This window comes from Caretta caretta, chromosome 1 (genome assembly GCF_965140235.1).
Source record: "Caretta caretta isolate rCarCar2 chromosome 1, rCarCar1.hap1, whole genome shotgun sequence".
Classification (NCBI taxonomy): domain Eukaryota; kingdom Metazoa; phylum Chordata; order Testudines; family Cheloniidae; genus Caretta; species Caretta caretta.
This window is the reverse complement of record NC_134206.1, coordinates 24,326,744-24,341,728: the sequence shown is the minus strand read 5'-3', so window position 1 is coordinate 24,341,728 and position 14,985 is coordinate 24,326,744. Positions and strand designations below refer to the sequence as shown.

General features: G+C 44.2%; 1 protein-coding gene across 1 annotated transcript in view; it reads left to right on the top strand.

Moving 5' to 3' along the window:
• The first annotated feature begins 459 nt into the window (after positions 1 to 459).
• The window catches only part of RAB38 (RAB38, member RAS oncogene family), a 28,186-nt gene continuing 13,660 nt past the window's right edge, over positions 460 to 14,985 (top strand). Inside the window, exons 1-2 of the mRNA XM_048841920.2 lie at positions 460 to 819; positions 14,270 to 14,550. Coding sequence (XP_048697877.1) covers positions 615 to 819; positions 14,270 to 14,550 — 486 coding nt within the window. The 5' untranslated portion in view covers positions 460 to 614. The remainder of the gene's footprint in view (positions 820 to 14,269; positions 14,551 to 14,985) is intronic.

Below are 14,985 nucleotides of genomic sequence, written 5' to 3'. Positions count from 1 at the left end.
GGCTTTTACTGGTATAACAATTATGCTAAAAAAAACCTCGATCCCTAACCATAGGTATATCGGTGAAACTTTTAAGTGTACACCAGGTCTTTGCTAAGCTGTGATGATCTGAAAGGCTATTTCTTTTTCTTCTACTTCTTCTTTTTTAATGCCTGGTATGTTGCGTGCTTTTGAAACACACAGAGGGGAAAATATCCATTATTAAAGGACGAGTGTTCTTAAAAACTGCCTTAAATCTAATTCACACATGAGGGACTCTCTGTGCAACAAGCAGTGAAACTTGGCCAGGGTTGTCTATTGCATTATCTTCCATGCAAACCCTTTAGTCCCCGCACTATTACTTATCCCACAGACACACCTCACACTAAACTCTGCCAAAAAAAAAAAAAAAACTTTGTTGGGAGACTTTTCCTGCTTGATTTGCTCTCATGTTTCTTTCATCCTCCAGCTGGGCTGGCTGCTGGATCTGGGCGTTGCTGCTTCTGTGATAGGGGAGAGAGCCTCCACCTCCTTTCACTTCTTCCCTCCCTGGCTCCTCACTCCTACTCTCCCTCTCAGCCTGGCAGGATCCCACCAGCAGAGCATGCAATCAGGGAGCAGCAGCAGCAGGGAAGATGCAGAAGTCTAGTCAGAAAGAGCATCTCTACAAGCTACTGGTGATTGGGGACCTCGGTGTAGGCAAAACCAGCATCATCAAGCGCTACGTACACCAGAACTTCTCTCCCCACTACCGGGCCACCATTGGGGTGGACTTTGCCTTGAAGGTGCTCAACTGGGATGCTGAGACGGTGGTGCGGCTGCAGCTCTGGGATATTGCTGGTTAGTATAGAGGGGAAGGGAAGTGATAGAGGGAGGGGTCCCGTTCCCTTTCCCCCATATCTGTCTAGTGATGCACTAAGTATTAACCCAAAACAGCATCAAGCCTTGAACTGGGAACTACAGATGCTTTAAAAATGATGGAGGAGACCTAGGAGAGAACACCTCAGGTTAGATCAAAACTTCAGAGCTCCCCCAAGGGTGGGGGAGGGAGGGTACACCCTCCCCTTGGGGATTCAGTGCTAAGGCAGTTCTGTCTAGTCTCATTCATCTTCTACATGCACACTGTGACAGGGGCACACTGATGGAGTCTCTCATCACTTTTATGATTTTTTCCCCCTCTCATTCAAATTGTTCTCATCCACCTTGCCTGACAACCCTAAGTGGTTTGGGGGTTTGTGTTTTTTTGTTTGTTTGTTTGTTTTTTTCTTTTTTTGGTGGGAGTGGGGAAAAATGGTCTCCTTGTTGTGCATTTTCTGGAAGAAAAGGCTCATCAGGATTGTTAATGTGATTTTTGTAGTTATTAACCGAGGAAAAGCTATTGTTGGGTTATTTTAGCAAACTTCTTCCATTTTTTTCCTTTCTATTCCCCCCCGCCATGGGTACAATCTAATAGAGTTATTCACACTGTTTTTTTTAAAAAAATCCCTATTTGTATTTGAGGAATAATCTCGCTTGTCAATAACTGGTTTACTAATATTTCCTAGACATTTTACGGTAATATACAGGAAAATTTGGTAAATTCCTCTGCATCATGAGAAAAATAATAAAAAAAGAACAACATCCTATCATGCCCGTTTTATTTCCATTTTTAAAACAGAATAATTCCACATCATTGCAATAGATATTTGGGGAAAGATATTTTTTTTTCGCATTGTTTTATATTTTGCTTCTAATTAAAATGATGAGTTTTCATTTTCACAGTCTCTCTTTATAACCATTAATTGGGGTTCAGTGTGCAAAATGTAAATATGTCTCGACAGCGTATTTAGTATGATGCCAGTACCAATTTTTATTTAGTCTATATAAGAGAGGTACCTTAAATACAACTACTATAACTCAGAATTTTTATACTGCTATAGCACAAATGAAGGCCTTTTTCATTCAAATGAATTAAGAAGCTACCTTTACAAGTAAGGAACTGCAGAGAAAATTTTATCTGCTCTACTTACATTCTGACTTCTGACCTGTATTTTAGGCTTATTGACTTACCCTAGAATTACACCTACTGAGGCCAGTGAAATAAGAAACTTCTTAGCATTCTTTTTGAATAAAGGGATTTGATACACTTGTGTATTTGGCATAGACAGACGAGCTAGCTCATATCTGAGCTCTGAATTTGGCACTGTACTATCAAAACTACTAACACCACCAAGAAAATGGTCTATGCACAATATTAAAACTATTTAAATCCTTAAAAACAGATGCAGCATCTCTAATGAGACATGCACTCACAGTTTTTAAAAACTTCTTTTGCCTGCCTTGTCCCAGAGACTATATTAAACTGCGAATCATGTGCTGTTGGATCATATGATGTAGCTTTCAGTCAGGCAGCAGTAGGTTTGAAAGCAATTACACCAAGCAGTAGTATTCAATGACTAGCACAATCTCTGAGTGATCACACATGACAGAGAGAATTACAGTACTGTGTTTGTGTGCATTGATCAAGTGACTTCCTAAACTTAAACTGGATTGCTAAACTCCAAGAATCCCAATGAAGGTCAGTACAGTGCTCAATAACAAACAGAAGTTACCATCTGAGTTCTCAAAAAGAAAAGGAGGACTTGTGGCACCTTAGAGACTAACCAATTTATTTGAGCATAAGCTTTCGTGAGTTCTAGTGTCTGGCTTCCAAGGAGTTTTAGTTGTTGACCGATGTAAAATAGAAAATAACTTCTGTAAGCAACACTTTAAATTCAAATCAGCACAATTCTGGTTTTAAAGCCACCATGAGTAAGGCAGCTGGATGGTGTGAAAAACAAGTTGCTTAAAATCAGAGGGAAATAAATTTGATTGCAACAGGCAATGAACAGAAGCAGTGGTTTGTTTTGTTTCTTTTACTCTGACTGTCAAGAGCTACTGCGAGCAAAATACAAATATCCAAAGTATAAGAGGGGACAAGTGAAATTCCAGAGCTGTTCTGGGTCTCATTTTGGAAAATATCTTTATAAGGTAATGCTTAGCTTTGCAGAGGAAGCAATGCCCTTTATCCTACAAAACAAATGGATCGGCTTGGCTTTGTATTAGGGCCACATTAAAAGCAGATGATCCTGCAGATTTATCAGTCTGAGTTCTTATATGCTCCCCACTTCAATGATCACTGAATAAGAACATAAGAACATAAGAAGGGCCATGCTGGGTCAGACCAAAGATCCATCCAGCCCAGTATCCTGTCTACCGACAGTGGCCAATGCCAGGTGCCCCAGAGGGAGTGAACCTAACAGGTAATGATCAAGTGATCTCTCTCCTGCCATCCATCTCCACCCTCTGACAAACGGAGGCTAGGGACACCATTCCTTACTCATCCTGGCTAACAGCCATTAATAGACTTAACCTACATGAATTTATCCAGTTCTCTTTATAGACCTTCACAACCTCCTCAGGCAAGGAGTTCCACAGGTTGACTGTGCGCTGAGTGAAGAAGAACTTCCTTTTATTTGTTTTAAACTTGCTACCCATTAATTTTATTTGGTGGCCCCTAGTTCTTATATTATGGGAACAAGTAAATAACTTTTGCTTTTTCACTTTCTCCACACCACTCATGATTTTATATACCTCTATCATATCCCGCCTCAGTCTCCTCTTTTCCAAGCTGAAAAGTCCTAGCCTCTTTAATCTCTCCTCATATGGGACCCATTCCAAACCCTTAATCATTTTAGTTGCCCTTTTCTGAACCTTTTCTAATGTCAGTGTATCTTTTTCTGAGATGAAGGAACCACATATGTATGTAGTATTCAAGACGTGGGCTTACCATGGATTTATATAAGGGCAATAAGATAGTCTCTGTCTTATTCTCTATCCCTTTTTTAATGAATCCTAACATCCTGTTTGCTTCTTTGGCGGCCGCTGCGCACTGCACTGTACTACCAAACGTAGAGCTTACTTGCATGAATAGATCAATTGTCCATTTCAGTGGAGCTACACATGGTAGTAAATCGCAGGGGTGAGCCCATAATTTGCTCCGCAGTAAAAGTAGCATGGGGCTTGATTCTGAGTGGTGCTGAGCATTGGCAAGTGCTATTACAGCACCACCAGAGATTAGAGCCCCTTGTGACTGCACTATTTCTAGAATGAATTAATACTTTCCAGCTAGGAGTTTGCACACAGTATAGCTCACTGAGACATAGACGTAAGAGATGGAACAGACGAAACTAGCTCATTCAGTGCCATCCCCTGCCACTGCAGTATTATCCCCCACAGTATATTTTCTTATTATTATTTTTGCAGCAGAAAAAAGGCACAATGAGATCTAATGACTGGAAGCTGAAATGTATTAAATTTAGACTAGAAATAAAGCACAAACTTTAAACAGGGAGGGTCATTAACTATTAGATCAATTTAACAAGGGATGAGGTGGATTCTCCGTCACTTGACATCTTTAAGTTAAGACTGATGCCTTTCTCAAAAATAAGTTCTTGCAAAGTTATGGGCTTGATGCAGGAATTACTGGGTGAAGCTGTACAGCCTGTTTTCTACAGGAGCTCAGACTAAATGAGCATAATGGTCCATTTTGGCCTTAAAAAAATCTATGAATTTAATGTTTTAATCAAGGCAAGTTCTAAAAATTCCAAGCAACTGTGCTTCCAGCACATCCAGGGGGAGGCTATTCCACAAACCAATACTCCAGGAAGTTTTTCCTAATACACAGCCTACCTTTCCCCTATCTTAACCTCACTCTATTACTCGTAGTTATATTTCAGAGTATGTCCCTACATAACTACTCTTGCAACTTGGATTTCACACCCTTCAGATAGTTGTAGTCTGTTATCCAATCCTCCTTTAGTTATTGATTAGCGAAAAGATAGATAATTAGCTCTGTTAATCTTTCAGTCCCTGCATCCCCCTTATCTTTTTGTTGTTCTTTTCTGAGCTCACTCCAATTTGTCAGTATACTTTTGGAAGATGGTGCCTAAACCTTAAACCAGAAATACCAGGCATAGTTTGAATCAGAGCCTTGGAGACAGACACTATTATCTACTTGGTTTGCAGTGGTGTGCTTGGCAAATACAGTCCAGAACTGTTTTGAAGCCACAATGTATTATACTGCAAACTTGTGTTAATTTGCTGTTCACTATCACTCCCTAGGTCTCTTTCAGAATTATGGCTTCCAGGTTTTCTTGTCCCACTGAGCACATGCATGTTGGATTATTTCTTTCTCCCATATATTGGCTTGCATTTTCCTAGCTTGGATCAACTCCTGTTACTTTTTGCCCATGTCTGCCCCTCATATTGAAGACAGCAGCATAGTATTAAAAATGGGTTTGTTTCCCATCCGTGCCATTTTCACCTTCAGAGACAGATGCATTTGCACAGATACTATTCAAATGTTTAAAAAGCTGTAAAGTCTATAACAACGTTAGGATCTCTCACGAGCAAACGAGCCTTTCATTAATGCTGAGCACATTACGTCCTCAGTAGATCGTGCCCTTAGTGGGATGCCAAACATTTTGGGTCATATGCACAAAGAAGATAGTCACAGTGATTTCACAGCTAAGCTCCCTTGAAATTACAGCTCTGCAGTCATAAAGAAAAAGCCCCATGTCCTTAAATGTGCTTCTTCTTTCACAGAGACTGTCTGTGGTTTTAGTGTGATCTGTCATCATCTGTGAGCCTGGGCCAGCACACTATACTTGCAGCCTGATTTCCAAGCTGCCCAAGCCTCAGTTGATGGCAGAGACTAAATCCACTGCATGACAGTTTAGGGTCCAGTCCTGCCCCCACTGAAGCCAATGGCAAAATTCCCACTGATTTAAATGGTGCAGGGTCTTCCCCATAACCAGAGAAAGGCCATTTTGAGGTGGAAAGTGGAAACAAGTCCCAGACTGAAAGCTATTCACTGGGATGGGAGTGGGGGTGGAGGGGGCATGGAGGTGTCAGAGCTCCCTGAAGAAAGAAAGCTCTTGACCCTGTCCATTCTCCCAGCAAAGGTTGGAGGTTACTTAAACCATAGGAACGGAAGAATACATTTAATCTCCTGTAGCTCCTGGTGGGCAGGCAGATGGATCTGGGCCTGGTTTTGGACTGGATTTTTTGTTTTGATTTATACTTGAAAGTGGAGGTGGAAGGAGATGTCCTGCCCTCTCCCTCCCAGTCACCAGAGAATATGGGCAAAAAAGGGAGTTTGGGCTCAACTATTTTTAAGCTGTGGGTGGAATTCTCACATCACCCTAGAGTCCATGGGAGGGGATTCCTATTTCCCTTCATCACTAACCATTTTATTTTCAAGGGGAGATGAGTCTTCAGATCAGTGGGACCTTTTGCCTCTCACAAGGTGACAGGAACTGAGCCAGGAAAGCCTGATACATTCAGTCAGTGGCCCTTTAAAATTCTCTCCCTAGCCCACTGACTTTCCAGTAGCTTGTTCATTGGGGGAGGCCCAATACCCAAATTTACAAGTGAACTTTCAAAGGCTTTGAAAATGTGGCCACTGTTGTAGTGTATAAGAATTGGATACTACCCAACTCCTGAACACAGAGAGCTCACAAACAATTTAAAGGGGTGATACCCGGTTCCTACACACTACAACTGCATCCCCCGCCCCAGTATTCTAATGTAAGGGATGGGCATTTCTCAGACTGAATGAATGTCCATGACCTAGCATGAGACTTCTCAGTGAAGTGATTTGAAAATTTACCATAACACGGACAAAACAACATATTAGTCCCTAATCTTGTTTTCGCAAATGGCTGAACCATTTTTGCTGAAACTTGACAAGAAAATTCAGCCTGATGCAGACACCTTGTATGTGGAATTTTAGCCCAAACTGTTAAAGTTTGGCAAAAACATAGACAATTGAAAACAGGGTCTTAGCATGGAAACTGTCAGGAAACCTTAACTGTAGGCAGCGCTACTAGCTCTGCCTGTAATGTATTTCCAAGTTGCTCTTGGGAAGGGATTTGAAGAAGGTGGGGGAGAGTAGTTTTAGGGCTCAGTTAAAGAAGGGTATTTCATGTGAAAGAGCTTTGTGGGAAGAGCGGATGAATGGGTGCTTAAGGCTGGCATCATTGACGGAGTAAAAAGGGTCATGGGGTGATGTTATAAGAGGCAAGAATGGACAAATAGAGAGGAGCAGAATTGTGATAGGCTCCGAAGGGGACGATGAAAAGCTTTATACCTGATATGAAGGAAGCCAGAAAGTAGAAGGTTGCCATAATCAACACAGGAGATCATGGCCTGAATGAGCTGTGTGGGCTGAAGAAAAGGGTTAGATTTTAGAAATGCTATGGCGGAAGAAGCAGCGGTGTTTCTATATGGCCTGGAATTGTGGTGGGAAGATAGCGGGAGGAGTCAAAGATGACTCTCAGCTCCCAGGCCTGGTTGAGAAGCAGGATAGTGGCACCAGTGACAGAGAATGGGGTGAGTGGAGGTGGCTTTGGAGGAAAGATCAGTTCAGCTGTGACTGAGCTTTTAACCTTCCACAATCTCCTAGCCATGGAAATTCTCTGAAAAAGTATTTATCCTGCAGACAAAGATGAACCCAAACCTGTCTGTTCAGGGCAGTCTGCATACTGTTGGCTGACAGATTCCTTGCAAGACTGCACAGCACAGGGGACACAAATATCACAGGCTAGAATGTGCAACCCTACCTTGCACTGGTGACCACTCACTCCCACTGGTGACTACTGCTGGGAGTAAATGCTCAACAGCGTGAGTCAGGGGTGCCCAGTCTAGGCCTACACATGTATCTTAGGTACCAAAGAGACAAACATCTCTGGGGACATACACGTCGTTCAGGTTACAGGATCTCTATTGAGAAGCTCTCAGGAGTTACAACCAAGCGAACTATGGTCATTTTTGAGAATATACCACACTATCCCCTAGACATCCTTAGCGTTCCCATATATGAGCACATCCTATTTCCACTCTGCCTCACTGGTGTGAAGTTCTACTTTAATGCCATCCTTCACTGACCCACTGGGCAGGTCTACACTGCACCTGGGAGCAAACCTTCCCTCCCAGTGTATCCTCTATCCCCCCTGTTCCTCATACAGATGAGGCAGCTGGATAAGGAGAGAGGGAAGTGAGGTAGTTTGGGCTGCAGTTTCATTAATATGTGGACAACAGTCAGTTTTACGTCTACTCCTACACCACCACCACCAAAACTGGGTGGTGTAGTGGCCCTGATTTCCAAGGGCTTTTGATATAGGGGCTTGAATGAGGGTGAGCCAACTGAAGCTCAAATCACGTAATATGGGAGTGCTGACAACTGGCTTCAGGGAAATAGCTGCCCTTCAGTATCTGACTTCCTCTTCTCTTCCAGTTGCAATGGAAAAGGGTGTTAGTGACTTATAAAGCACTGTGTGTTTGGGTACTATCTCCATGGGCAGCGGGTATCACAGGCTGGGGAAGGCTGTGCCTTCCCAAATAGCCAGGCGTGGCCCCACCCATGCTCTGCTCCCAGGCCCCCTCCTGCTTCCCTCTCTGGCTCTTTCTAGTTCCCCTTACCATGGCTCCATCTCGGGCTGGGGCTGAGGCTGCATGCGCCACCTTCCCTCCCTGCTCTCCGGGGCTGGGGGGCTGGATCCCTGCCGCTTGCCCTCCCAGCACTCCAGGGCTGAGGGGGTTGTAGCTGTGCCACCCATCCTCCCAGCGCTCCAGGGCTGGGAGGAGCTGGGGCCTCACCATCTGTCCTCCTGGCGCTCTGGGGCTGGGGGCGCTAGCTTCAGGCAGGGGCTGGCAGCCATGGGGGGCGGGGGCTCTAGGCTTGGGTGAAAGGGGCAGGGCCTCTGGCAGAAGGGGGCGGGGTTGGGGGCTAGCCTCCTTGAGCCGGCGGTATACACTCCGCCCATGACTGTCTCCCCAAGAAGTCATCTCTCTCTTCATGATCTTCTGTTGCAGCCAAAATCAACTATACCATTTGACCTAGATTTAAATGTCTGGGAGCAGTTGGCAAGGTGTCTTCAGTGGAGGGCTCTCAGTCCTGGAATTAATTTCCTCTACTGCTGGTAGCTCACGTGATGGCCTTAAGGGCACGGTGCAAAGCCTGCCTGACTCTTCCATAGACTCTAGCCAGATAGGCAGTAGAATTGTGGAGCAGAGAGGATTTGTTTTAACTTTTGGTTTATATTTTTCAGACTCTGAGCAGATACAGACGCAGTTTTTAAAGTATGACTGTGGTCAGCTACATGTTGATGGTTGCAGTATAAATTATGATGTGTTGCTAGTGAGATTATATAGGGTGCATTTTTATAAATCAATAAAGCCCAGATTTTGGTGCCCTTTATCTTTACTTGTGTCAAATGATACCTTACTCCTCACTAGTGGTTCCACTGAGACCAATGGTACCATTTGTGGAGTAAGGTTGTATTCTGATCCTGATTGCTCAGGTTGTAGATGACCTTACTCCATTACCAGGAGCTCATTGGGGCTCACTTGTAGAGTAAAATACATGAGTGAAGATAGTCTGAATCTGGCCATAAATAAATAAATTGTGTGATCTGGAAAGAGATGCACTGTTGTACCCATGAGCCAAACAAAACAACTATTCCTTAAATTTCTGCTGCTTCTGATGACAAGTTACACCCCAGCCACTTTCTGCCCATCCCCGTAAAGGAGGAAACCGAAGATCCTGTGACAATCAGGAGATAATCCTGGTGTCTTGATCAACACTCCCTCTTGCAGTAAAAGAGGTTCTAATGTTCAAGGCTGTGTTTGAGATACTGTTGAGTGCATAATGACTGGTCTGTTTGCTAACCCAGTAACTGTACTGTCTGTGTTTAACTCCCTGCTTGTAAAGCCAGGTTCTGCTGCCCACACTCACAATGAATGGGACTGTATTCTACGAAAAAAGAAAAGGAGTACTTGTGGCACCTTAGAGACCTTTTCTTTTTGCGAATACAGACTAACACGGCTGTTCATCTGAAACCTGTATTCTACGAGTAACCCCACAGATTGGGATTAGGTATATCTGCAGAGTAAGGTACTAGTTGGTGTAGGTCAAAATCCTTGGAGTAAAGGAATTTGGCGGGCACTCTAGCTATAACAGCACTTCAAAGCACCATACAAGCATTAATTCAAGGGATCATTTTTCCTTAATGAGGATCACATCTTAATACACATGTGTGGCTTCTGGAGCACCTCCTTTCCCATTCACAATTATACAAAAATTTTAGGCAACCTTGACTGAAATTTCTGCCCCTTCTCATTTGCTCAGCTTTCACACACTAGGTTACCATGACATTGTCCTTCCACTAGTTCTGCAATCAGAGAGTTTCCCGGGACTTTCTAACGTTAAAAAACAAGCAGAAAATAAGACTTTGAGACAAAACCGAAAACCTCCCAGGCTTTCTTTATCTTGCAGAAAAAAACATCCTGAGTCCAGATTTTTTTGTCCCACCCTCCCTTCTTTGCAGGACAACTTTTTAGTCTTCCATTTCTGACCCTTGCTCCGTTCGCTAGTTGGAGGCACTCTGCCAGCGTCGATTCTTTGTCCCGTCAGGTTAGTGAGGCTGGTGGAATGAGAGAGGAATGCCACACACAAGGCTGTGCCAGAGGAGAGGAAAGGCTCCTCTTTGCAAATGGCGTAGTGGGCACTGACTGAGCTAGTCAGGGAAGGGCCATAGTGGTGAGCGTCCCAATGCAAGGACTGGAGAGGATCATTGTGAAGGGCACGGTAAATGCCCCAATGTTAAAGATCAATGAGACCTTATTTACCCTTTGATGCATCAATGGACATTCATTCACTTTGGCGAGCGTGGTCCAGTTTGCGTTATTAGCTTTTCCCTGGTAAACGAGTCAAGGTTCTGCAGTATATTTTGCAAAAGTAATTTAGTAACGCGGGGCCTCCCTCCCTGCAGCACCTTGCTGTGAAATCCTCACTGGAAGGTGGAAAGAGGCCAGCACTGGGGGTGAGTAAGATCTGTGGATTTGCAAGGTCCTACTGGAACTGCACGTATGTTATTTATATACTGCACTGATCAGGGCTAAACAGTTAGGCTCAGCCCAGAGTAAGAGGTGGGGGGGGTAGCTGCACTGCCCTAGGAGGAGACCTAGGAAGGAACTGTGCCTTGGAGGCACAGCCCCTCCCTGTCCCCCATGCTTGGGGAAGAAGGAAGTTACCGCCCCCCTGTGCTCCCAGCTAATTACGCTGGCTGGTGACTGCAGGGAGCAGGGTGGAACCAGGGGTCCTCTAAATCATTCTCCTCTGTCTCATCCTGCTAACTTAGCGCCAAGGGGCATTATCTGGCATACACTCCCCTCATGGCCAGAACTGCAGTCTGAGAATTCTTTACTCAACTAAGTAGAGACCATAGAAGGCAGGGAGACTACTTCCATGTGAAGGAAAGCAAGGACTGGCCCTTGGAGAGCAAGAGACCAGGAGCCTGGTGTATTGGTGCAGTCTATTCCCAGCTCTGCCATTGACTTGCAGTGTGATCATTAGCAAGTTGCTGAAGGTAGCTGGGCCTCAGTATACCCATCTGTAAAATGGATACAATCATTACTCCCATCAGAATGACTCTGTGAGGCACGAGTTTACTGATCTAGTTTTTATTTCATGCTTATCACCAATGTCAACCCCTTGAGAGCCTTCCACGAAAAGCAGGAAGTGTTACTGAGCCATGACACACGAACATTATGTATATCTGTTGCTGTTGTCGATCCTAGGCTATTGGACAGAAATGAACATTTGTCTGGAAAAAAATCTTCCCAACAAGTAGATTATTGAATAACACATGACTTAGCCACTCATCTGATTAGCCCATTGAGAGAGATCATAAGACACTATTATAAAACATGGCCATAATAATAGTTCAACATGACCGTATGTTTTCCAGCAATGACATGTCCAAGTCTTGTTTCATCAATGCAGAGCAGTGTTTGTTTCAGGTATATGAAACCAAGACTAATTTAGAAAAGACGGAAGTTCACTCTTGGCTTCTGTATCATGTGGATGACTATCTCCTTGTTAGTCTGAATGTTAACCTCAAAAACAAAAGCTAAATATCACAGCTCTGGGGGACGGTCTGCGTAATACACATTCTCAGCATTCCATGTGCCAGACATGGAAGACAGAATGGAAAGGCAATGGGGCCTAATGATGAGAGTACGTGTTCCAGGAGCCAGGACTCCTGGATTCTATTTCCAACTCTATGATTCAGGTTCAGGGTATGTCTCCACTGCAGCTGGGGGTGTCATTTCCAGCCCAGGTAGAAGAAACCATTTAACCCTTGATTGCTCTAGTGTGCTAAAAACAGTGCCGGTGCAGAAGCATGGCTGGTAGGCACTGAAGTACAATCCTGTCCAAGATATTTGGTGCGTATTTGGGTGGCGAGGCTGAGCCGCTGCCCCTATGCCATGGCTCTCCTGCTATTTTTAGTGTGCTAGCTCGATCAACGCTAGCGTGTGTGCACCTACGTGAGCTGGAAATCACACCTTCCACTGCAGCGTAGCCGTACTCTGCACCTAACCTCACTGTGTAACCTCACCAAATCCCTTCGTGCAAAAAGTCTGCCTTGTCTTATGTAGGAGCAAAGGGCCAGGGAGGCTCCGTGCCCTCCCATGCCACCCTCAGATGCATGCAACAGGAGCAGGGCAGATTAGATTGAGCATTCCTCTGTGTGCTAGGCAGGGCTCTGGTGTGACGAAGCAGGACTTTTTTGTAATGTTTTTATGAAACCTACTTGTGCCTCAGTTTCCCCCCCATACATTCCTATCCGGGGTGGGGTAGTAGCATGCCCTGAAAACAAACTTAATTCTGCCAGGAGAGGTGGGGGGTGGGGGGGGTGTCACTGAGATGTCTGAGTGGAGTGAATGTGTCATTAAAAAAAAGGCTGGCTGAGGCCAACCCATAGCAATGGGAAATCTGAGAAGACAATGCGAACAACTAACCAGTGACCCAGAGGGAGGAAGATTTCTTCACCTTTCATCAGGGAAGCTACATACAGATCCCAGCTCTAGAAACAAAGGACTGGGTGGAATGAGGCAGGATAAATGTGAGCTCTGGAAGAAGCTTGGGCTCTCTGACTTTGGAAGTGACTAAGGTCTGGTCTACTCTAGAAAATGGTCAGCTTTACTGTCACTCAGGGGTGTGAAAAATCCACCCCTCCTGAGCAGCATAGTTGAGCCAGCCTAATCCCCAGTGTAGACAGTGCTAGGTCTATGGAAGAATTCTAGTGACTGCCTCTTGATGAGGTGGATTACCAACTAGAGAACTTCAGAGTCTGCAAATGGAATTTACCACATCTTGGATGGTGAATTGCTATAAGCTGACCAGAATGGACTATACTTGAATCCTTATTTCTCTCTGCTAACCTAAGCACTTGCAATGCTGTGCTCCACCTGACTAACAAACCCTACTCTGTTTTGAGTTTGGGGTGTCACTGTAAATACTGCCTGGGGTGCAGGCGAAGAAGGTACAAGTCTCAGTCCAGCTGAGAGTCTCTCTCAGCTGGACTCACTGGACAGAGCTCACAGTGTGAACAAGGAATCCGGGAGCCCAGTATCTCAGTCTAGGAGGCAGTGAGGTTGCATGGTCTACCCTGAAGGATGAGTGAATCCCCTTGGTTCTTCCAAGAGACGGTCTAAAAGCATAGCACAGGTACTGTGGACCCACGGCACTTGGCTATTATAACAGTAGCACTCCAGAGCTAGCAATTTGGCAGCATGGCCAGGCATTAGTCTTGCACATATGCTCCTACTGTCATGAGGTGCAAATTGCATATTGCTCTTTCTTGGAACAGTAACCAGGGGCTTTACTGTGGAGCATGTTGCTCCCGGGGCCCACGTGAACCATTCAGCCCTTTGCTTAACCATAGCTGCTCTACGCCGCACAGTGCATTTTATAATTGTAAATCTAGAATTTTGCCCTTAGCTTCTCTAGTACTTTTGTTTTCCCATCTGTAAAATGGGGATAACCTTTATATGCCTTGTGAGATGTATTAATATCTGTAAAGCCTGCTAAGATCCTTGGTATTTTTCCATAGACCTGGAAACCTACTGGCTTAATAGGATTCTAGCACTACTAATATTTAAGCTTATGATAAAGTTATTACATTTCCTTAGACTCTAGCCCTATTAAATGCTTTCTGCTCTCTACACTCACTGGCATTTTCACACAAATGAGGCTATCAATGTGTATTATTGTTTAGATGAATTGTAGCTTTCCAGATTTACAGCATTAAACTCCAGGCTAGATAATGTTCTGCCAGATAACACACGGGCATGTGAACTGTTGCCTCAGTCTGGAAATGATGATTCAAATGATTTTTTTCCTGTCACATCCTCATCATCACAGGTCAGGAAAGATTTGGAAACATGACAAGGGTCTATTACAGAGAAGCCATGGGAGCGTTTATTGTCTTTGACGTTACAAGACCAGCAACATTTGAAGCAGTGACAAAATGGAAAGAGGATCTGGACTCTAAATTGATTCTCCCAAATGGCAAACCCGTGGCGACAGTTCTCTTAGCAAACAAATGTGACCAGGGAAAAGATGTGCTTATGAACAACGGTCTCAAGATGGAACAGTTCTGCAAGGAAAATGGGTTTGTGGGATGGTTTGAAACATCAGCTAAGGTAATTACATTTCTTTTTTAATAAACCAAATGTGTGAGAAGCATTGTCCGAATGCAGAGACATTAACTACTAAAATGGGTTACTCAGTTGCAATGTGTACCTTGCAAAGCTCTTATCTCTGCTGAATTAATGAAGGGTCAACGGAAGCACTTTTAAAAAACAATAAAACCTTTTAAAGAGAATGTATATCTCTATTGAACCTTTCATCTCAAAGGATCTCAAAGCACTTTAGAAGCTCTGAAATGCAGCCACTGTTAAGGTGTGTATCTGATGCACAGCCGTGTGAGGAAGGCAGCACATTGGCAATGGACACCAGAGCTCCTCTTAGGAAAGATGCCATGAGCTCATTCATTCCCACGCAGAGAAGAGACAGCCTTTCTGTAAAATATAGAGACTAACAAATTTATTTAAGGGAGCTGTAGCTCACGAAAGCTT